At 34.1% G+C, this 23,759-nt stretch overlaps 1 protein-coding gene and 2 long non-coding RNA genes across 6 annotated transcripts; 2 read left to right on the top strand and 1 right to left on the bottom strand.

Moving 5' to 3' along the window:
• Positions 1-4,596: 4,596 nt before the first annotated feature.
• Positions 4,597-9,746, top strand: LOC147383156 (type IV inositol polyphosphate 5-phosphatase 7-like). 4 transcript variants are annotated; one of them, XM_086427536.1, is made up of 14 exons: positions 4,597-5,522; positions 5,618-5,708; positions 6,045-6,113; positions 6,211-6,298; positions 6,402-6,506; positions 6,612-7,236; positions 7,372-7,565; positions 7,679-7,787; positions 7,905-8,056; positions 8,173-8,401; positions 8,507-8,628; positions 8,720-8,785; positions 9,081-9,159; positions 9,289-9,746. In XM_086427536.1, exons 1-10 carry the CDS (start codon positions 5,493-5,495, stop codon positions 8,396-8,398), a joined length of 1,689 nt encoding a protein of 562 aa, XP_086283662.1. In that variant the 5' UTR covers positions 4,597-5,492; the 3' UTR covers positions 8,399-8,401; positions 8,507-8,628; positions 8,720-8,785; positions 9,081-9,159; positions 9,289-9,746. The 4 variants fall into 4 exon arrangements, with proteins under 4 accessions (XP_086283662.1, XP_086283663.1, XP_086283665.1 ...); XM_086427537.1 differs by having other exon boundaries at positions 4,602-5,522; positions 7,908-8,056; positions 9,289-9,745; XM_086427539.1 differs by having other exon boundaries at positions 4,603-5,522; positions 5,621-5,708; positions 7,908-8,056; positions 9,289-9,745.
• A 9,745-nt stretch (positions 9,747-19,491) lies between these two features.
• LOC147383157 (uncharacterized) lies at positions 19,492-20,810 on the top strand. The gene is made up of 2 exons (XR_015173759.1): positions 19,492-19,741; positions 20,424-20,810. It is a non-coding gene; the product is annotated as an uncharacterized LOC147383157 (long non-coding RNA).
• A 429-nt stretch (positions 20,811-21,239) lies between these two features.
• Positions 21,240-22,361, bottom strand: LOC147383158 (uncharacterized). The gene is made up of 2 exons (XR_015173842.1): positions 22,025-22,361; positions 21,240-21,504 (listed from the first exon to the last, which is right to left on the bottom strand). It is a non-coding gene; the product is annotated as an uncharacterized LOC147383158 (long non-coding RNA).
• Between the last annotated feature and the right edge of the window lie 1,398 nt (positions 22,362-23,759).

The raw sequence follows: 23,759 nt of genomic DNA on the forward strand, positions 1-23,759 counted from the left end.
TCAACAACTAGATGGCTAATTGTACGAATTTTTTTATCGAAAAACTTTGAAGCATAAGTGTTGATGTAACTAGTGGTTTATTGTGAGGTCAATATGTTGGAATGAGTGATCTCCATGACTAATCAACAACCCCATATTGAAGACGACAGACATTAGCTCCCTAGGAGGACAAATACATTTTGATTTGATAGGCAACATGGAAGGCAATAAGTGCAAGGGATCGACATGACAGAAGAAACCTTGACGAAGCCAGCGATGTTTCTACTTAGTAAAAGTTCCATTTGTTAGTACTTTTAAATCTTGGAAAAACGTTTCATCTCATTCACGAACGATACTAATACGAGTAGGATGCACGACTGGAGTGGATCACATGATGGTGAAAAAAGCCAAAAATACTTTATAGGTCTAGCCCATTTGAGAATTCGGATCCTATATTCTTTACACTCATGTGGCATTCCACTTCTAGCCCATCACCCATGAGAGTTTGCCCCCCCCCCCCCCCTTAAAAACCAAAAATTATTGGTAGCATTTGGGATTGTGTTTGGGGGCGCTTATATGGTTTTGGCCTTGAAAGATCTTTAGGGCCTTAAATTTTGATTTGGTAATAGATCGACCTTTTGCTTATTGTCATCGTCAATCGTGTAAATTGAAAATGAATTACAAACAAGCTAAATCAACTTTCTGCTTCCAGCGTTAACAGAAACTTGAAATAACAATTTTTTTTGGATGATAATGTTTTTTTTTAATTAATAATTAAAATACACTCGATGTGTATCTAAGATATTGAAGATCCAAAAAAAATTTCTAATATAATTATCAAAATGTCTCCTAGACAATGTCACCAAACAATTAATTAGGCAATCGTGAATATATCCAATGGAAATCCTTCCACTGGACCCAATCAAGACAATTCTGACGGGTGTATTTTCCAATCGACTCGAATATGTTTTCTAAGAACAAACAGGACATCAATATCAATATCTACCAAAGGTGCTTTAGAGTTTATTTATTTCTGTGCCAAGAGAATTAAAATTGAAGAAAATGACATAAGAAGTAAGTAGTAGTGTAGAAAAATAAAAATCAAATTAAAGAGGCAAACAGTACCTCAAAATATGTTCAAAGTCTTGGAGGAAAAGCTAAGCAAAGACAGCTTATACGAAGATGTTTCAAAGCTGAAAAGAAAAAGAGAAGAAACGGCCAAGCAAAAATAATTTGCCCAAAGTACAAATCAAAGATCTCCCTTTGACTGCCTCGTGACTCATGATTTTTCGTTTGATTAAAGAGGGTAGTTTTGGAAATATTATTTAAAAGGTAAAAAGATGTTGTTTGTTCTATACTTCTAAGAATATCTTCTTTCGTCTAATAAGTCCGATCAGTAGTTTTATTAATTTGGAATATTAAAAGAGGACCCACAATTCAATATGGGTCCCACCTTGAAAATACCCTAGATCAAAAGCCAACCTGATTTTATTAATTGTATTGTCGTGATATGATCTATAGATTTTTTTTTTCAACCAAATTTAAAATAGTCCCAAATGAATTTCATGGGATTCAATGGTTGTCATTACTTGTTCATATTTGCATCTAGAATAATGATTTTCTGATCCCCCCCCCTCCTCCCTCCTCGTGACATATGCTCCCATCGCAGAATTATAGATCATTTGCCTCGGGATCTGTAGAATCACAAATCTTTTTCTTGTGTATCCCAAGATAAATGCTCTACGGATTTGTGATGGGGGTGTCAAATTATCACGACTCTTGTATCTATTTACATTGAGACCCATTGTAGACTTTAGAGAGAGATGGCTTGTTGATAAGGTAAATATTAAGAAGGGGGGGGGGGGAGGGGTTTGGTTCACGACTCTTATTTCTATTTACATTGAGACACTTTAGAGAGAGATTGCTTGTTGATAAGGGGAGGGGCGGGGGGGGGGGGGGGGGGGGGTTCACGACTCTTATATCTATTTACATTGAGACCCATTGTAGACTTTAGAGAGAGATTGCTTGTTGATAAGGTAAATATTTGGGCCTTGTTTGGGAGTGCATTGTGTTTCACGGAAGTGCTTTTGGATGCACTTTGAGTGAAGTGTTTTTGCACAATAGTTCGTTTGGTGAGAGTGCTCATAAGGTGTTTTAAAAAAAAAAAAAACTTCATTGATAATTATTTCCACAATTTTTGCCTTTTTGGATACTGATTTAATATCTTTCAAACATTTTGGAGCATATTAATCATTAACTTAAAAATAAAGACGGTGACGTATGAAAATATTTGTAGTTTTAAGTTTTGTGAGATTCTCGCAAATGGTGAAATTAAAAAAAGTAGATTTGAACTATTTCCCACTTCTGTTAATTTTCAACTTCTACAAGAATTGGGAACTAAGGTCTTATCAAATTATAATTTCAAAATCCTAAGGCAAAGCGGTCCCCCACAACCGTTCCGAATGCTAGATTCGAGTCGGTTCTAACACTACCAACATGTCATCTTGTAGTAGGTGAGAAGGTACAAGTTTAGATTTGGAATCATAAAAATCCATGATGTTTCCATAGATTCCACTTATTTGATAAGGATGGATCAAAGCCCTCTCAAGAAAAAAGAAGAAAGATTGGCAGTGTAGGGTCTCTCCCTCCTGCCCCTCAGATACAATTGATTTGCTTTTACATGCTTGAGTTGTATATCATTCTATGTTCACTTTTCTTCATTGCCTCAAATGATTTCAAAGACCCACTCTTTGGAACAAGCCAAGGACACATTGTTCTGGATTTCATACAAAAAGCACACCACCTACCCAACTTTGAGGCTTATTGGTGCATAATTATGTTGATTAGATAACCTTGATGTACAAAACTCATCTTGGAAGTCTAGTTGTTAAACAAGCTCAACAAGCTGACTAGAAAAGCATTTGTTTAAGTAGGTGAAGGTACTCGGATGCCACGTTGTCCGACATGTAAACTTTTGGTTGGACAATCAAGTGACCTACACAAGTCTTAATCACCTCTAATTGGGACCCATTTGGTTATAATGTTAGTGGAAGCTTCACTAATGCATGGGGAGGTAAAAATTTATTTGTTATGACATTGTCATGTTATGTATTATCTCGAGATAAGCATAATACGAGATTGTAATACTATACAATGAGATAAGTTTGTTAAATAGTAAGTCTCAACCTAATTAACAAATAACATTAGATTTGTTAAAAAATAAAAGAGAATCTAAATCCAAAATGTTGAGTCAATTGGATCCCTAATTATCAAGGGAAATTATGGTGGGAATTTAATACTAAGCAATCAAATAGGAAAAAACATATTTAGATCTGCTATTAAAAAATTGAAGTAACAATTAATCAAACCAAATTTATAAATATAGAAGAGATTCAAGAAGGGAGTGAGGGAACAAGATACAAACACTTGTTACAATTGTTTTGATAGGGCTTTATTATCACTATTTTGATTATGACTAATGATTTTCTGACATACGCCCCCATCACAAAATCGTAGAACATCTGCCTTGGGATACACAAAATCATAAATATTTTTCGTGTGTATCCCGAGGTAAATGATCTACGGTTCTGTGATGGGGTGTATGCCATAGGCCAGATTATCACAACTCCTTGCTTATTGGTCAACTTTTTTATTTATTCAAGTCCTATGCTGAATGTTGGCGTGGAATTAAGCAGCACCTTATCGGTTTGGAATCAATGTGAACACAAAAGACACAATCTCAATGGTTCATGGCACATTACAAAGTGTGAAAGCCGAAAATTGGATTCGTTAGGATTCCATTTTGAAATGAGGTAGTGCTTATTGGGACAATAGAATTTTTGGATTGTTTCGCCGTCAACACAATAAATAAAACTAATGCACTTCTTAATTGTTAGAGACACAATAAAATATGAAACTTAATACTAAGCCAAGGGAACCAAACACAGTCTCCAATATGAAGCATGTGTATTAGAATAAGTTCATCTATAATTTTCAAATATAAAGAGCTTAATCCAAGAACTTACTTTGCTAGGGAGGTGTGACGGGACACGATCCTCGAGGAATAACATGGCCGGTGATCTAGGGCACGTGTCAAGCTAGGGTTTGCAAAGAAGTATTTCCCCAATGAGGGCATTTCTCAAGCACAATATCCACATTACCATTACAATACACTTGAAAGTTTGGACAACTACCCTAGTTGCCTATACAATAGTCTAGATTGAGCCAAATATACCTTAAAGTTGTTAAACAATTCCTTATATCCATGCAATCTCAACTCTTGGGGTGTAAAGTTATAATCAAACACATTGTTCCACAAAAAGTAACAATGAGGGCTTTGAGGAAATCTTCAAAATCTAAGAAACCCAAATTTTATTTTAAAATATAAGAAACACCCCAAAACCCACATTGAAAAAAAATCTAAAACCCTTTCCCAAGACAAATATTCAAACATCACCAAATACCCTTAATGTATTTTAGGAAAAATAAATAAATAAATAAAAGAAAAAGAAAAGAAGAACTTAAGAAAGAGAGAAAACAAACTATGCAAGATACATTCCCTTTATCTTTTTTGATTCTTTAACTGCTTTTTCTTCGCTCATAGAAGACCAAAGAAGAGGGTACAGATTGTAGGGTATTGGATGACCGTAACTTTGCTGACCAGAGGGCAGACGGGCAGCTGCCCGGGCAGTTTTTTTATTTTTATTATGTATAATGGGTGTGTGAGTTTGTGAGAAAAACAGAGCAAACCAGTGCCCCATGTTGGTTTGGTCTTTAGATTTTGGGGTTAAAAGCCTCCAGACGGACCTCTCCTTCACTTTATTCTCTTCAAATTCTATGATACTTTGCTGTACCTAAGAACGAGGTTTTGAGGAGAGAAAACTCTCTCTCTCTCTCACTGTCTCTCTCTTTTTCTTTGTCTGCTACATTGTCTTGTTCTACATTCAGAATCTAAACTTCTCACTTCCAAACGTTAGAGTCTTGTCTATCTTTCTTTCTTTCTCTGTTCCTTTCAGGTTTGAATTTCAGAGTTTTCTTCTCTTTAGTTCTCTGGTACAATATATAGAAGAGGAAGAGAAGAAAAAGAAATTTCAAAGAACCCATTTTTGTTAGAGTTTTGAATTGGGTTTCTTTGAATCTTATTTAGTCTGAAAAATCCAACGCGGAGAAGTTGACTTTTTTTTTTATTTCCTCTTTAATTAGTTTGTTGTTACTTGTTGATTTTGTCGTAAACTCTGAAAATAGAGGATTAGTAAAAGTACCCATTTATTATTTCTATCTCTTTTGAGCTCTGTTTATCAGAATCTGAGGATCAGAGAAATTGAGTTTCTTCTTTTTGATCACCACCTTGTCTTATTTGAGAAAACCCCGTAATTTGGGAGGAAAAAAATCCCTTCTTTGGGTTCTTTTGTTTGAATTGTTGGGATCTTCCTTCTGTTGTTTTTTCTTCATTGACACCATTTTTAAGAGAAATCCAGACAAGCTGGAGAGCTGTATGAAGAAATACTGAAACAATGAGAGATGGGAACCCAAAGAAATCCAAGGTTTTGAAAACTAATCTCATTTGTTTCTAATTTTTTTTGGTTCTTATTTTTTATTTGTTTTTGAGATCACTGACTCTCTCTGTCTTCTATGCAAGAAGCTTTCATGGTCCAAGAACCTGGTTAGGAAATTGTTCAATATCAAGAGCAAAACAGAGGACTTTCATGCAGATGATGTTGTTTATGGAAGTGGGTTTCTTTTCTTTTCTTTTTTTGGTTTGTTTTTCTGAGATTTGGGTTTTCTTCTTTGTTTCTACATTGTCTTTTTATAGAAACAATGGATTTTGGGGGGAAATGGGTTTTCATTATTAATTTGATTCTTTGCTGTAAGTTCTTCTTCTGCATCACTTGTTTTCTTCTGCAATAATAATTTCTGGATTTGATGGGGGTTTTTTGCAACTTCTTTTCTTCTTTGTCTTAATCAAAGTTCAAATTTTTTTATGCTTTTCTATTGAAGATGTTAGATTTGATACATTACCAGTGATCCACCATAGCTTTTACAACTTTATGTATTTTCTTTTTCAGGTGGTGATGGAGAATCTAGGCACAGCTTCTCAGAGAGGGAGACGTATACAATGAAGAAAAACAAAACAGGTTCACTATCAAGATTACGCCACCATTGTAGCTTTGGACCCCTCTTTTGATTTTTTTTTTTAATTTTAAAATCTCTTTTTCCCATTTGGGTGCACAGATAGATTGGATAAGAGGAATTCTGATCGAGTCCGACGAGGAAAGATCGATCTTGACGCTGCTCAAGTCATAGATGTGCAGAATTATAGGTATGTTTTGTATTTCTCCTATTGAGTTTCTTTGATCTTATTTGATTAATTTCATGGGAGATTAATTTTATGTTTTTTTTTTTCTTCTTTGATGCGAGTGTAGAATCTTTGTGGCTACATGGAATGTAGGTGGAAAATCACCACCAAGTTATTTGAGTCTTGAAGATTGGCTCCACACTTCGCCTCCTGCTGATATTTATGTTCTTGGGTATGTGTTCCCCTCCTAATAAATTTTAAATTTCTTCTTCTTATTCTCTAATTCTGCTAAGCTTTAGTGGCTGACTGAATCCAATATGATCCGTTTCTGTTCCAGGTTTCAGGAAATCGTTCCTTTAAATGCCGGAAATGTTTTGGGAGCAGAAGACAATGGCCCTGCGAGGAAATGGTTGGCTCTAATTCGAAGGACTCTAAACAGCCTCCCAGGCACAAGTACAAGCGGCAGTTGTCACACGCCTTCCCCCATTCCCGATCCGGTTGTAGAATTGGATGCAGATTTTGAGGGATCAACGAGGCAAAAGGCTTCATCTTTCTTTCACCGTCGTTCGTTCCAATCCTTAAGTCGCAGTATGAGAATGGATAATGACATGTCAATTCCACAACCAAGACTTGATCGGCGATTTAGTGTTTGTGATCGGGCTATTTTTGGTCACAGGCCAAGTGATTATGACCCTAATTTCAGATGGGGTGGTTCGTCCGACGACGAGAATGTGACCACGGATTCACCTAGTAATTTCTTCTCACCAATGTCTTATGGTGGTTCTGCTCCTGTGGAGGATAGGGAGAGACCTTCGGGGCACTCAAGGTATTGCTTGAAAGCTAGTAAGCAAATGGTCGGAATATTTCTCACGGTGTGGGTAAGGAGCGATCTCAAGGACGATGTTCGGAACATGAAAGTCTCTTGTGTCGGCCGAGGATTGATGGGATATCTTGGAAACAAGGTACATTGTTTCGATGATTTTATTTTATTTTTTAAAAAATTGTAAAATTTTGGTTTTTTGGGATTTTCTCAAATCTTGAGAACAAATTTTGTACTACTTAACAAAAGATGCAATATTTTACTTTGGGTTTTTCAGGGTTCAATCTCAATCAGTATGTCTTTGCACCAAACAAGCTTTTGCTTCATATGTAGTCATTTAACTTCGGGTCAGAAGGAAGGAGATGAGCTAAGAAGAAACTCTGATGTTATGGAGATACTAAGGAAGACGAGGTTTCCACGGGTTAATGAATTGGGCGACGAAAAGTCTCCCACAACAATACTTGAGCATGAGTAAGACCCTTGTTTGTCTTCTTTTTTTTTTCTTTAAATGGGGATTGGTTAAAATGAGGGAAATTTCTCTATTTGTGGCTCTGATAATCCAAATTTGTTTCCTCTTGGCCAAGTCGAATTGTATGGCTTGGAGATTTGAATTACCGAATTTCCCTCTCTTATCGTTCTGCAAAGGCACTAGTAGAGATGCATGACTGGAGGGCGTTGCTGGAAAATGACCAGGTAAGATATCTATGCATCATCAGCTATTTAAGAATATTCGAGATTCCACATGGACTCTTATTCCTCTTCTGTTCCTATTATGAAGGCTTGATAATCTGAACGCTTGGCTGTTTTTAGCAGCTCAGGATAGAACAGAAGTTCGGTCGTGTCTTTGAGGGATGGAACGAAGGGAAGATATATTTTCCTCCAACGTACAAATATTCAAATAATTCAGATCGATACGCTGGAGATGAAATGCACCCTAAAGAAAAGAGACGGACCCCTGCATGGTAAAACACCACACACACAAAAAATATATAAAAAAATTGATTATTTGGTATTTTGATTCCCAATATAGATTTTAACGATAGCATGTGGAACTAATTAGCTATTTGTTTACGTGAAGGTGTGATCGTATATTATGGTACGGAAGAGGCCTCCATCAATTATCTTATGTTCGTGGCGAGTCTAAGTTCTCAGATCATAGACCAGTTTATAGCATTTTTTTAGCAGAAGTTGAATCTATTAACCGTAGCCGAATTAAAAGAAGCATGAGTTGTTCTAATTCTCGGATTGAAGTGGAAGAACTATTGCCTCACTCATATGGATACACCGACCTTAATTTCTTTTAAAGGGTAAGGGAAAGTCTATATAAAGACCCAAACTTAATCCCTCTAGTATTCCTATAGCAATCTTATTTATTCTTCATTTCTAAGAGTATTTTCTGTATTGGATTTCAGTTAGGCACTAAGTTGCTCAAGGAGAGAAACGGTGGCGTTGGGTTTAAGAGAACTTCAGTTTTACAAATCCTGACAAACTTCAATGCATTAAAACCACCAATTCTTGTAATTGTTTCCATAAGGTAAATTTCAAAAATAAGAAAAAAATTCAAATGAAAATCAGTTAATTGTTTTTCTCTACTAATTGATGTGGTTCTTATGGGCTATAATCAGGAATTCTTGCAATTATCAAACCTTTTGGAAGAATTTCGATCTGTATTATGTTCTCTGCCAAACAAGGTGATTACTCTATTCAACTTTATCATAATTTCTAAATTGGGTAGCTCTCGATCTTGCAATGATGAACCCATAACAAGGTACCCATTTGGGTCTAGTTTGATAATTTAGGAAAAATCAGGTTATTTGAATCCATTTTTTTTCCCACAACATCTGATATCTCAACTAGAATTTGTGCTTGGCATGTTATCTGAAAGTGATGTCTGTAAAATCACATTTTCTCTGTTTTTAAAAGTTGTCCCGAACACATTCCTTACTTGTCCCTATTCTTATCCTTTTTATGGTCCCCCTCTTGCAGGCAGAGATTGTTTGTGAAGAAAACCTTTGGGCCTCAATGGGTGATGAAGACATTCCATCCCCCACAAACCTATAAAAAGGTAAGTTCTTTTGTTATTTTTCCATTTTTGTCTTTAATTGCTTCAAACTGTACTTTTGAATTCCCATCTCTTTGATGTATCTACACCTTTGGTTTAATAATCTCCATGCCTATTACATGATTTCAACAGGTACAGATTTATAAATTTTGACGATAACTAACATCACACCACCAATTTGCGATATTTTCATCTCCAATTCGTACTTAAAGCTGCTTACTACGGTCATAATTGATACAAAGACCATCGTCGTGCACTTTAACTGCTAACCCATTACCTTATTTGATTTCCCACGAAGCGAAACTCCAATTTGTTCGAGCCTCTATAGTCGAAATATCTAAAATTCTTTGTGGGATGGACTCACCGGATTCGAATTCGCCAAGTGGGTATTTGTGGAATATTTTATTCTTTTTTGGGATCATTGTTTTGTTGTTGTGAAAAAAAAAACAAATTCTTTGAAGAATTATTATTATTTTTGCTTGAATTATCATAAAGAGAGGAGTACTGATGTGATGATGAGTACTAATTACCAAAGTGATACAAAAAAGAAAGAAATGGAAGTTATGATTGATGATCTGATGCTCTATTGCTACTTATAATTTCTCACTGAAAAAGTTAATTTTGATTGATTATATATCACTTCATGGCTATGGGGTTGAATAAAGCAAACACTATACCTCACAGTTACGGCAGGTATCATTGGGAAGTCAGTTTTAAAGGGTTTAGATCCCATCAACTCAAATTAAAAGAAAAAAAAAAAAGGATAAATTGGGAAATTCAGAAAAGACAATTGGAGGATTCAGTATGTTTGACTTTTCCTTTTTTGGGGGATTTTGGCTGGTTGGTTTAGTTTCAAACGTCAAATCAATTGCCACTTGTCTAATTCTGATTGGGTACTTACATGTATGATGTTTGGTCTTTTTTTGTAAATGAAATAAGTGTCATTATTTCTGATGGGCAATTCATTCATAAAAGTGTAATAATTGTTTATTAATTATTACTAACAACTTGCTTGGCACAGAAACGAGTGAGGGGTATTTCCGTCATAAAGTGAGCTTTACAGCTAGTGATGTCTCTCTCACAATAATTTCTGTGACCAAAGTACCCTCGTCCTTTAAGACTAAGCTCTAACTCCAAGGGTAAGTCGTATATTTTTATCATCACAGTTCTTGTCTGATCAGTCAATCAAGACCGTCCAAACTCGTTGCCCACTCTGTTTTGACTATAGATGGAAAGATCTCACAAATCAATCATTTAAGAAGGTCAATGAATATGAAGGTTATAGCATAGTCCAATATTACAAATCCACTTAATTAAACCATGGAAAAAACTTTGAAGTGGATATTCGTTTCAAAATTTTGAAGGAACCCTCTTCATTGGATTACATGTGGCATTTTTAGGAGTTATTCCAAATTTGGTGAAAATGTAGGGGCGTGAAATAAATTCAAGACCCACTTATCTTGTAACAAGGAGGGTTGCTTCAAAATTTTGAAGATGTTTGCCCACTTCAAAGTTGGACTCGTTAACCCATGGCCCTCGTGATGATGCCCGAAGGCCCTTATTTTCAACTTTTTCCCCCACCACCACCACCACCACACAAGAAAAAAAAATCATCAAATTTCTTTTAAGAAAAATGTTGTTCTTGTTTTATTTTTAAGATTAGAATAACGTTAGAGTGACTTCAATTCACGCATTGTTGACGTGGAGGTGTGTATTGAACCATAGATGCTTTCAACGAGATTCAAGTGAAAAGCATCTATGTTTTTGTGTGCATGTCTACGTCAATAAATGTGGATTGAGGTCACTCCAGCACGACTCTTAATGTTAGGGGTTGTGTGGAGCCTATTTTCGTCATGCCGTGAGATAAGGACACATGTCCTCCCCAGCTCTTTAGGTCTGACCTTAACCTTAGACACTTCGATTCAGGAAATTGCATAGTCGATTAAGAAGTCAAATCATTCGAAAAATCGAATCGAGCGGAAAGGAGCATGCCAAAGTAAAGGTCGGTTAACTCGATACAATAAGACACAAATGAGGCATGATCATGTGTCAAATACTTGCATTTAATGTAGAATCCACGAGTACGTATCGAAGCAATGTTGATAACGATGTTTCTTTGACTCACCAACCCCCTCAAATAGTAAGATCTGATCAACTCAATAATTAATGCACTGAAACACTTTAAATCAAATTCAAGTACTACTATCAAGGAGGCATGGTGTAAGACCTGAGAACACAATCAATTATTGTAGCCTGCTCATGACCTACTCGACAAAACACTTACATGAGCCATGCGGTGATACCTATCTTAGGCTTGAAACTATAAAACCCCCACTTAAAGTGGGAGAAGGGAGGGAAGGGGGAGAATTTAAAGGAAGAAAGGCTTAAATCTGAATTCCCTCTGCAACTCATTAGTCATCATCTTCCTCATTCTTATTCAAACGTACACATGTTTATCTTTCATCTAGATTTATTACTTAATTTTCGGATGACTTTTGACAGGCAACACACCGGGACCCCAACCTTCTCCTTTCAAGTCTTCAAAGACAAGGAATCGACCATGTAAACAAGAATCGAGGTATACGATCGAATGAGCAACCATCGAAGAAAAAGAGTCGACTGATCAAGAATTGTCAAACTTGATCAAAGACTTAACTCATCTCGAGGAATGTGATCTAAAAAACCCTCAACTTATTGGATTAGGTTTTAGTTCGATGTTAATTATCAAACTAATAGGTGTACTAGGTGGAGTATTTTTAGGGTAAGATAATTATTACTTTTCCCCTAAAACAAGTCAATGATCATTTCAAATGTAATTTAAATGGAGATGAGACATAAAGACAACAAAAATTGAAGAGCCATCCAATAGAGCTAGCTTCAACTTATCATGCTCTTTCAGCAATCTTCCCTTATCTTGGAGACACATCCTTATCATCTAGCCATTATACGTGAGACTGGTAATGGAGCTTTCTCTCTTCCATGACCTCAATGACTTTGATCCTTCATAGATCTCCCCACCACAAGTTTTGACACGATGGTGCCCATTCTAACACCATTGTACCGAGGTGGGATGTGTTCATGTGAAATAGAGATGGTTCTATCCATTGCCTATTATGAAAATGAATGTTATTGGCAGGGTAAGACGACTTCCAACAAAGCATAAGGTAAAAATAAATTTTCACTGTAGTCAACCTCAAAAATATATCTCCTTCGCTCTCGAAATCTTTGGAATAATGAATTTGGGGAAAAATTAAAAAAATAATAGTTTTTGACCAAATATCATTGAATTGATTGAAGTTAGGGGCAGATTTATAGTGGGGGCACTTGCCCTACACAAATATTAAAAAAATTTATATTCTCCTCTTAAGAATTTGATATATTTTAATTCCCGTCCCGTCCCCTCACTCCCTCAAGTTTTGAGTTTATTAAAAACGTCCTATTTAGTTAATATTAGGCAATTGCCCTCACTGGACCTTTATCGTCACCTTTACTAGATTTTAAGTGTAATAAGGGTTATAAAAAAATAAAAAAACTGTATGAAATTGTAATTTCACTCTAAAGAGGGTAAAACCGTAAAAGTGAGAAACGAGTACTTCCTGAGAGTTAGGAGGGTGTTTCTCAGTTATTAGTATGCGCTGCGTTTCTGTCCGCCTCAGGAGCAAACTTTCCATAAATCTAGTGATTTGATGGTCCTTGAAGATTTTCAATCGGGAATCTCGAGAAATATTCAAAAGTTGAGATTCTAAGGAGAAGATTTTCCTGAGGTGGATACATTAATTACCCTTTCTTTACACCTGAAAACATGTCTCCATCTTCCCGCGGTCACTGTTCTACGTGCCTGTGCCGACCCCAACAGCTTCTCCGCTTTTTACTATCGAGAATTTAACTGTTTTTTTTTTTACTATGATTTGACAATGAGGGTAATCTATTTTTTTAACTCTCCAGGATTTCACCCTTAATAAGAGTCTTGGGCTCACCTCTTGACATCTAAAAACATGATCAGACACTTCGGAGATGTAAAGGGCTGTGTGTTGGATTTCTGATTTGATAATTCATTTAAGTAAAACGACTCTTAGTAGGGCAAAACCTTATTAAATTAGTAAGGAAAGGGTTTAACAATTATTTATTATAAAGAAATAATTTTTTTTTTATAAAATAAGTAAAACCCATTAAATAGTAGAAAAGAATAAGTAAGGAGGATTTTTTATGGACCTAACCACTTTTTTTTTTTGGAACAACATATTATACTTGCCAAATAAGCTTCAATGCCTAAGTCATACTCATTTTTTAGGTAAATCCTCGTTAAAAAAAAAAAAAAAAAAAAAGGATATAGTTAGAGTAACATTGTGGGGGGGACATTTCCAACGTGGAAGTATGTAGGAGTCATAGTTTTTTTTCATTGAGATCTCACTCGTTTCTCGACAAAAAACATCTATGGTTACTACACACTTTCACGTCTGAAATATCCCGTATAATGTCTCCCACAATGTTACTCCAACACAACTCAAAAATAAAAAAACAAACAAACAAAATCACTATGAGACTTTTCTTTTAAATTAGTTTACTCTTCATCTATTTTGAAAAATTCTTGTCCTTTTCATTGCTAGTGCTATCTTTGCATCGTTCATACATTTTCAATAATAGTGATCGTCACATTTTTGAGAATTACATCATTAGTTATGCATATATATGACATTGTCACTTTATTGTTCCATATCACAATATCTTTTTTATTAGCTCTTTCAATGGGATCCTCAAATATCTTCTCGTTTACTAACTCCGAGTCAAGAATTCATATAGTGAGATTGAACATTTGACCTAAATTGAGAACTTCTTGTCGAATAGATTAGATTAAAGAGCTACTTTGAGTATTGCTTGCAATCCCATATTGAAATGATGCCACTGACCATTGTCAAATCATCAAAGCCATATCCTAAAGATTTTGAATTGTGGATTGACTAAAGAAAGGTTCCACTGCCACACCAACTTTTGCTAATGCCACTCCTAAGATGTGTGTTATTTTGTTTTTGGTGATTTACATATGAATTGGGGTAGCATTAGCAAAAGTTGGTGTGGCAGTATAATTTTTATTGATTGGATTTTTTTTTTCCTTCAATTTTGTCGATAATCACGTCCGAAAGTACACCATTGCACAAAGGTTATAAAAGCTATCAACAAGGCATGCTTACTGTAATAATTCAACATTAATCATTAACATTCGTATGAAAGAGGTGATGAAGTTTTTACCAAAATGTTCTAAATGTACCATTATTATTACTTTCATTTCAACAAAAGATATTTTGGACGAAGGTCAAGAAAACGAATTTTCTACATTATCAAAAACAAGTAGGGAATAATATCTATTGGTTAATGTTATAATATATGTAACAAAACAATATTATTGCAATTCTTTTAATCTAGTTTACAGGTAACACTTTTAAAGTCTAAAGTCTGGAAACAAGAAATAAGACTTCAGACGTTTCATCTAACATCCCCCATTATCAGTTCAAAACTTTTGAACGTTGATTTTGAAGTCTAAAATTTGCAATGAAATAAATAGAGCTAAAATTTCTGAAGTTTGAATTTTAAAGATGATCCATTCAGACTTCAGAAATGTGATCAAACACACACTAAATTAATCTGCTAATTATAATCATGAGATTAACGATAGATTCAACCCAATTCATCCACCTAAATTTTGCATAATTTTATTAACAAAATTAATAAAAAGTAATAATATTCAAATCAATAATTTAGTTCAATTATTGACCTTTTGACCTTGTGAAACATTCCAATAAGAAACGCTAATCCAACCAATCAAACACTTGGAGGAAGATAAAAAAAGGAAAAATATTATAATTTAAGTACGACTATAGGACATATATATAGTACGATGTACCATTGATTGAACTATTAACAACAAACAAAACGAAAAAAAAACCAAAAAAACGTTTACGTGGCCCATTTACCGAGAGGTTTGAAATCCAGCTTCCGTGGCCCCTACACCTATGGGATCAGTTAGATCGCAATCAAATCGTTTCAGTGTTGCGATCACGAGGTTGCAGTTTCAATTTCATTTTACACTCAAAAAAATATTCCAACAAACATAAAAGATTCGTACCTTATGATTGGATATTTGATGGTCGTTTGTGGGACCCATCAAAATAATCACATCAACGACGTGGAAAAGCATGAGGTTTTATGCAACGAAGAAGCACAGGAATACTTTTCAGTATTCAAACACGACAATAAAAGTTGGATAATTGACGGTAACGGCTATTTTTGACGATTTTGATGGACATGACATTGGCCTTTTTTTTGGCGTGATTTAGATTTTAGAGTTATGTATTTTCCGCCCTTTGGTTCTTGTAAATATATGATAGAGTAGTGCTGGGGTAACATTAAATTTAACAATAATTCTCACATTACTGATGTGGAGGTGCACACGTAGCCATAGATGCTTTTCACTCGTATCTCAATGAAAAGTATCTATGATTCTGTATGTACATTCACGTCAGCAATGTGAGAATCGAGTTAGATATAGCTTAATGTCCCTTGACCTGACTTTGATTTGGGTTGGGTACAAATTCCTCCCTAGATCCATTTGATATTATATTTCAAAATTTTAATTTTTAAGTTTCTCAAAATATTATTTATTTATTATTTATTTATATTTTGAGATGTCTAGTATTCTTCTTGTATTTGGACTTTAAGAGGTAAAATAATATCAAAAGGGACATTTTCCTCTCGACCTCTTTTCCATGTGGGGGATCAAAGGGAGCACCCTGAAGGAGAATTTTTGGGTATATATATGGGAGTTGTTCAGGTGCCAACTATTTGGCCAACATTTTGTCCTACATGGGTTAGCTTGGATTGGATCTCATTTTAGTAAAAACAAAATGGTTCGTGTTAAGAAAAAGAGAAACAATTGAAACAAAACACAAATCATGCATAAAAACACAAAATTTTACGTGATTCCCTCAAGATTGAGGTACATCCACAATCTTGAAGATGTACACAGATCACATTGATTCCGTTATGAAGAGAAAACTTACAATTACATATTACGCCCTTTCATAAAAAAACGAGAAATATAATTACTCAAAAAACGTAACTAGGATTTTACATAATAATAGTGAAATTACGAAAATACCTAGCTCAATCAGCATAAAAGTGTGGCTTGATTTGTAGTACCTCCTTGTTGATCAGTACTATCATACTCCTTAAACCACAATAGTTCGCACATGATCTTAATAAATATGATTGAGTTGGATCTAGATTTGATTCACCATAAAAAAAATATATATGGATCTTCTCCAAAGTCCAACCCAAGTCTAATCCACTTTGTCCTCTTAAATATGTTTAAGTATTTGGAACTATGAAGTTTTGGAGAGAAAAGGGTTTAACTTGAGATTGAAGATGAGAGCTTTTAAGGCATTTTTATTCGCCCTCTTAATAAACTTACGTAAATGGGTTTATAATCATATTAAAAGTACAGTAGTATCTCAAATATTCATCAAAATGTTTAGGGTTACATCCAAAATCACCTTTTTTTTTCTTTTAGCATGAGAGATTAAAACTCTTATATGGGCTTTTCGCTATTACAACGATTTAGACCTCGACAGTCGACAGCAACACAAAGTGTCACATGGCATTCTCCTTGGGTCCACTAGACCCATTGTGATTGGGCCCACTATTGTTTTTCTTAAACACCAAATCAGCCTGATTGGAACATTTTTGTGAGTACTGTAGTAGTGTAAACATTCATCAATGGAGTCTTGGTCCCCAGACAACAAACCACTTTTTTTTTTTTCCTAGAAAACAATGAGTCTCCTGAGATCTAACAATGTGGACCTTACTTTACTAAGGCCACACCAACTCTGTGCAAGTCTTTATATAGGAATTGGTGTGGTATTGTAGAATTTGATGTGGCAATAGTAGTTATCTATTTTAAATAGGATCTGAATATATTTTTTTTATTTAAATATTTAAATATTATATTTACTATTTGTTTAAGGAGTAAAAAAATGATGAAGGTAACTTTCCCCAATGATACGGAAAGTTACCGACCGGATTTGATCACTTGACATCTACTTGTCCCTTGCTCTATCAATCACTCTTGAAAGTCTACGTGAATCAATTTTATTTATTTATTTATTATTATTATTTAATATTATTTTCGAATATACATGATTGTCTTTTGTGTATTTTTAAAAATACCCCTATTAAATTTGTGATATTTGGCTTATCCCCTAGCAAAATGTAAGATTAAACTCACCCCCTTGACCGTAAGTCAATGTTCCGTTTTCATGATGATTTACTTGTGAAGTTTTAATTTTTTTTCAAAATACTCTTCAAATACTTGAATTATTAAATTAAAATTTGGATAAAAATTAAATTTTTACTGTTAAATCATCAAGAAAAGACAATTTTGCCTTACGATCAAGGGGGTAAGCCTAATATCACAAAATTAAGAATAGGGATGTATTTCTAAAATACTCAAATCTCCTAATTTGTTGAATAAAATATTGTAAGAGACAAAAATACCCTTTTTAAGGAGAAAACATGGTATAAAAATATATGATATTCTGAAATTTGTTGGTCCAATCAATTGGTTGCATTTAATTTTAATTGTAGATTTAATAACAGAAGACTTGACTCTAGAGTCTAGAAATGGCAAAATAATTGAACAAAATCTGTTTGACTGATTAATTGTACGCAAGATGAGAAGTGTTTTTACGTCAATCACTTGATTGTCATCAAAATTACAATAAAACCTTCCACGGAAAGATTTCATCTATATCATCATTATCGTCATCATCGTGTTAATTGCTCGTGAATTTTCGAGCAACGTAATGTAAAAGAAACACTGATAGGAAGAAGAATCTTATAAAATAAAATTAAGGGGCTTTCAAGAAAATCTTTTAAAATATAAGGAGGTTATCAGGAATTTTCTTCTTTGGCTGAGGTGGGGGCAGTGGGGCTAAGACAGGATCTTCTTTAACTTTAATCTTCTTCTTCTCTTTTTTGATAGGTTGTTGTTTTAATATATAATTAAATATTAAATAAAGTAAATTAGAGACAGAAAATCTGGTGGGGTAGGCTTATTGGTTCCCATTTTCTCAAGCAAACTATCCAGCTTTTAAAGAGCTCAAATTCCCAAATTCAACAAAACATACAAAACTATTTGACCGTTATTAGATATAGAGCTGTTAATTGTACCCCACTAACCCTACGTATTTTTATTTAAGGGTAATTTAGACATACACCTTACTATTTTGGTGAATATTGAGATGATCCCTGCCTACAATTAATAACATACCCCCCTTGATCTATGTCTTCTCCACTAGACTAATTTAAGAGTACCTAAATGTCCTCTTCAACTTGTAATCATAATAAAAACTCTCTATTTTTCTTTCCAAAATCGGGCATCTTTAACGGATTGGGTAAAAAAAAATGAAAATTTCCTACCCTTTAAAACATAACAAGATAGGAGCCAAGTAGATGTAGTTCTAACAATTTGACTTGTTTATTTGTTGTAATAGAAGTTTGTTCTCACAAGGTTTCTCATTTCATCTCTCACCTAGATGAAGGACAAACTTAAGGTTCAATTGTGCTTTGATTATGATTGACACTTACTCTTAAGGGAGGAGTTTGTGTGTCAAAGTATCCTACTTGAGGGGAAAAAGAGATGATAATGAGGAAAGAAAACCCCTCAACGATTTTTCAAGATCGATTTTGAAATAAATCCCGATCATTGGTTTATTTGTGACTATATTGGCCATATCTTTAGCCTTGACCCTAATTTATCTTGTATTGGGAGGATGTAATAAGGTGTCCCGTTCTTATAGACTAGGAACAGTACCTATGTGGCACGTTTTTGTTGGAGTTACAATTTATCATTTTCATATGGTACATAGTCCGATGCATTTAATCTCCAATCAAAATATGTCACTTTACACCTTATGTTGCAAAATATATATACGAAGAAGACACCATGCCAATGTAATCAAGATTTAACATAATTTTTGATAATGTGGCATGTTTTGAGTTGTGGGAAGGATTTGGATTCATTCTTTTCATACTAAACATATAGAGATTGACTGCCACTTCATTCGTGAAAAAGTGGTTCGGAGTGATATTGAAAATCGTTTTCGTGAAGTGGCTGATATATTTACAACCCACAATCACTCGATCCGTGTTGGGCTCTTCTTCCTCCACATCAAACAATCCAATTCAAGATTGAGTCCAGCTCATTTGTGGACTCTTCTTATTTCATGCCCATGGGTTCATAAATGAGAGAATCCATTAGAGGAAGTTTATTACCTATTTAAGAACAACTTTTTAGCCACTTAAAACCTCACGAAACAAATCCCATACCAATCTGTAATCATAAATGTTGTGATGCACACCAAAAACCAATTAACACACACTATAAATTCCAAGAGGAAAACCCACACTTGGCTTCATCCATAAGAGTGAGAATTGAAATTAAACTCTTAGAAGAAACCTTCAACATTTGTGAAGATGGCAAAGCTCTCCCCAAGCTTTTACTTCCTCCTCCTTCTCTTGGTCTTTGCCTCAGGTCTTTTCTTATTTCTAACTTCCTTACATCTTAACTCATACTTAGTTTTACTAATAGTTTTATAACTCATTGAGTCGACTCAATTCAATTGGATTTTGAGGTAACTTATTCGGAAAACTCAATGGAATAAACTTGACAAATCATTGAGTCAGAAACTCGACCTCGTCAGTTAATATTGTGTATTGTGTAGAGAACGATAGATAAATATTTATTTATTTATCTTAATATAAAAAATATATATCTTAAATATTTATAAATTTATTATTTTTATTTGACTTATTCGAGTTGACTCACAAGTTTTCAAGTTCTAGAACTCAGTCAACTTGGAAAATTATTGAAAAAGTCAATCCTCAACTCAGTCTACCAAAAGATGCACTGAGTCAGGGTAAGAAACTTGACTGAGTTATGCAGTTATATTTAGCCTTTTTGGGAAGAATAAAACTCAATTGTTACTATTATCTGTTTAGAATATTAAGAAATAAATGTAATTTATTATTATTTGACTCGTCTGAGTCAACTTGTGAATCACCAATTTGATTCAATTCGATGGACATTGGAGTTGAGTTGAGCCGAGTTTTCTAGCTCTAAAACTATGATTTTAACATTGAAAATAGATTTAACTTCTCATAACAAATGAATCTTTATTTATGTTATTGTTTTTATCATAAATTTGATTGTGCAGTTGAAATTACAAAGGTGCCCATGGTGGAAGCAGCGGTTTGCCACGCTTATCTTGTTTGTGACAAATTATGCAACTATGCTTGTAGTGTCCGATATTACAAAGGGAGGGCAAAATGCGAAGGCGATTTGTGTCATTGTGAATACACTTGTTGAACTGGTTAATGTATCAATCGTGATGCATTATAATAAGGTGTAATGTGATACACTCAATCATTAACTATGTGGATTGGGATAAGTATATATAATGATTAGAATAAGGATGGATCTGATCTGATCATATTAGATTTTCTTAAGATTCTGTGTTCTCTATATAAACTCATTAGGGTTCTTGTAATAATGAAATATTACTGTGTCGATCATGTATAAAAAATAAATATTTATATGTGTATTTTGTTTTTAGGTGTCACATTAAAAAATCAATCCTCTTGGATTCATGACCTAGATTTAATTTAAATAAAAAATATTTGTTGGATATGATCAAACATTTGAAAATGGACGGCCACCGAACTCCTAAATTTAAACGAAATGATGTTTTCTTGATGGCATGTCACGCTCTCAATCGAGGACAAGTGCTATAGGCTCTTGGTCTTATCATGATCTTTTTTATCATTGAAGATTTAAAAAATTCGATTAGTTGATCTTTTTCATCATGGGCCAATAACATATTAATTAAATCCCAATATGCTCAATGTTCTGTGATTGCTTAATCTAAGCTTCTCTGAAATCCCTGATAGACTTTTTTTGTGTGCCAAAAAATTCTTCTGGTGTGCCATGGGAAATTATGAAAAAACAAACGAGCATCGTGTGGGATGGCATGAACATAAAAGATTTGTGTACTGAATTATTAATAATAGTTAGGAGAAATATAAGTTAAATTAAATAAAAAAATGTTACACTGTTGCACCATCAACAACAATGGAAGAAAATGAATATTTTTTGAAAAAAAAAAAAAAGAAAGAAAAAAAAGGGAAGTGACCAATTAGATACTGCTTACAATTTATTACATTTTTTCTTAAAATTTCAGAAGTGCATCCTTTGGAGGCGCTTTCTTGCTCATCATAGAGGTTAGGCATTCAGCTTAGCTGCACAAATAAAACAAATATTTAAAGATTAAAGAAAATCACCATTAAATAAACATTACTCACCAATTTTTGTGGACCTATATATATATATGTATATAAATCAGTTTGATTGATTAAATTCAAACAATTGGATTAGATTTTTTTTAATCGTGGGTTGAAATTATTTTCTTAGCCCTCAAAAACCCATTAAAAAAAATGCCAAACCAACATTTGAGTCAAGTTGAGTTTTCGAGTTTTACGGATGTATTTACTATATAGCATACGTATATTTGACTCAACTCCATCAACATTTGAGTTTAATTGAATTTCCGTGTTTTAAAATTGGAGCCGTGATAAATTGACATGCTAAAACATACACGGTTTGTACGGGGTTGACGTGGAAAGTGCACAGAGTCATAGATCTTTTTCTTTGAGATACACAAGGAAAAGATCAATGGTTCTGTGCATTTGCCATGTCATCACCACGTATGTTTTAGTGTGTCAATTTATCATTAGCCTTAAAAGATAAGGTGTTTCTTACCGGCTATCTCTTTAGCCTCGCATTCATTATCGCACTTGACTTCACATAAGGAGTTTCCTTTTCCCTCAGTCTTACATTCATCGTTGCAAGTATTGAAACAAGTTTTAAATTCCTCCTGAGCCTCCGTCACTCGTGGCTGTATCGTAGCAAGGAGGACAATGCACATTACAAACACTGCAACAATCTTCTTGGCCATCTTTCTTTCTCAATTTTTTAAAAAATTAGTAAAGGGGGTGGGGTTTTATAGGTCATTTGGTGGCTTTTTTGGGGTAACAGAACTCTAAAAACATGGGAAGATTTACTAATAATTGGGTGCTTTTATTTTATATCCACATTTCTAAATACAAACAGCTCTTCAATGCTTAGTTGTAGTGCCCTACCTAATGTTTACATTGGCAACACTTGTATGGATCCCTTTAATTTGGTTAAGGGCACCAACTTCGTCCACACAACACATTCTATAATCCAATTTTGAAACTATGGGTGGATCCTCAATCCCTTGCTTAGACTCACACCACACATTCTACATTCCAATTCTAAAACTAAGGTGTATATATATTCAAGTCAACTCTTTGTCTAGAAAAATTAAAAAGTTTGAATATGATCTTTATTTGTAGTTGAAATAGAGATATAGGAAGTACAAATGGATGGTTTGGGATGCATCAAGTTATCGGGCAATTGGGTACCCATTGACACCCTTAATTTTAAATTGACGTCTAGTTTAAAACTACAACAAGATGACTCATCTTGTTTGTGTCGATTAAACAATCCGATCAGATCTGACTACGTCAAATTTATCAAAATTAATTGATATGTATATATTAATAATTTTAAAATAATATTTTTTCTTTTAAACAGATCATAGATGCTAAAATCATAAATCTTACGATTATAATGAGAAAAAGGGTGAGAATAAATTATTGTTTATTTAAACCCATATTAATTGATTCTTAAATTATAAAAATACTATTCTAACAGGAGAATGGTAAGTATTATTGACAAAAATCTAAGTGCCTGTGTGACCATTGAAGCTGGAAATACTTCAAGAAAGAGTTGGAGTTGAAGTACTTTTTGAAGTTGGAAAAGTACTTTATGATAATATGTGTGTTTGGGAATCAATTTTGAAAAGCACTTTGAGAAGTGTTCTTGGGAGTTGTGATAGATTAACGTTTGGGAGACATCTAACTTCTGGGGAAAAGATGAAAATGCCCTTTTATGTAGAATCACCCAAGGGCATCAAGCTTTGATTAGAGCTTTAATGGAAGTTTGCAATGAGATCTATGGAGATCGATAGCTACACTTTGATCTGGGTTGTGAGTTAGATACTTGACCTTCGATGCGCGGGTTAAGTCCCGAGATGATTTGCGCTTAATTTAGGTAGTTAATGATGAGAAAAAAGTGAGGGAATTGTCTGAATTGTTTTTCTTCTTTTAGCTTATTTTATTTTTCTCATTATTTGTTCTTGACCTTGATGATCAATATCCCGGTTAAATCACAAGATGGATCATGCTTAATTTAGACACTTAATAATGAAAGATTAAATTGGTTAATTGAAGGACTCGTGTATTCTGATCCAAGTGCATTTGTCTGCAAACCGGATAAAGATAAAATTAATTGTTCAAGATAATATATTTTGATTCCGAAGCGTTTACTTGCTCGTCTGATCGAGACAAGAAAGGACTTGAACTTGGACATTTATTTATTTTTTATTATTATTATTTTTAAGTGGAATTGA

The sequence above is a fragment of the Akebia trifoliata genome, chromosome 16, assembly GCF_017979445.1.
Source record: "Akebia trifoliata isolate Shusen 1 chromosome 16, ASM1797944v1, whole genome shotgun sequence".
NCBI classification, from domain to species: domain Eukaryota; kingdom Viridiplantae; phylum Streptophyta; class Magnoliopsida; order Ranunculales; family Lardizabalaceae; genus Akebia; species Akebia trifoliata.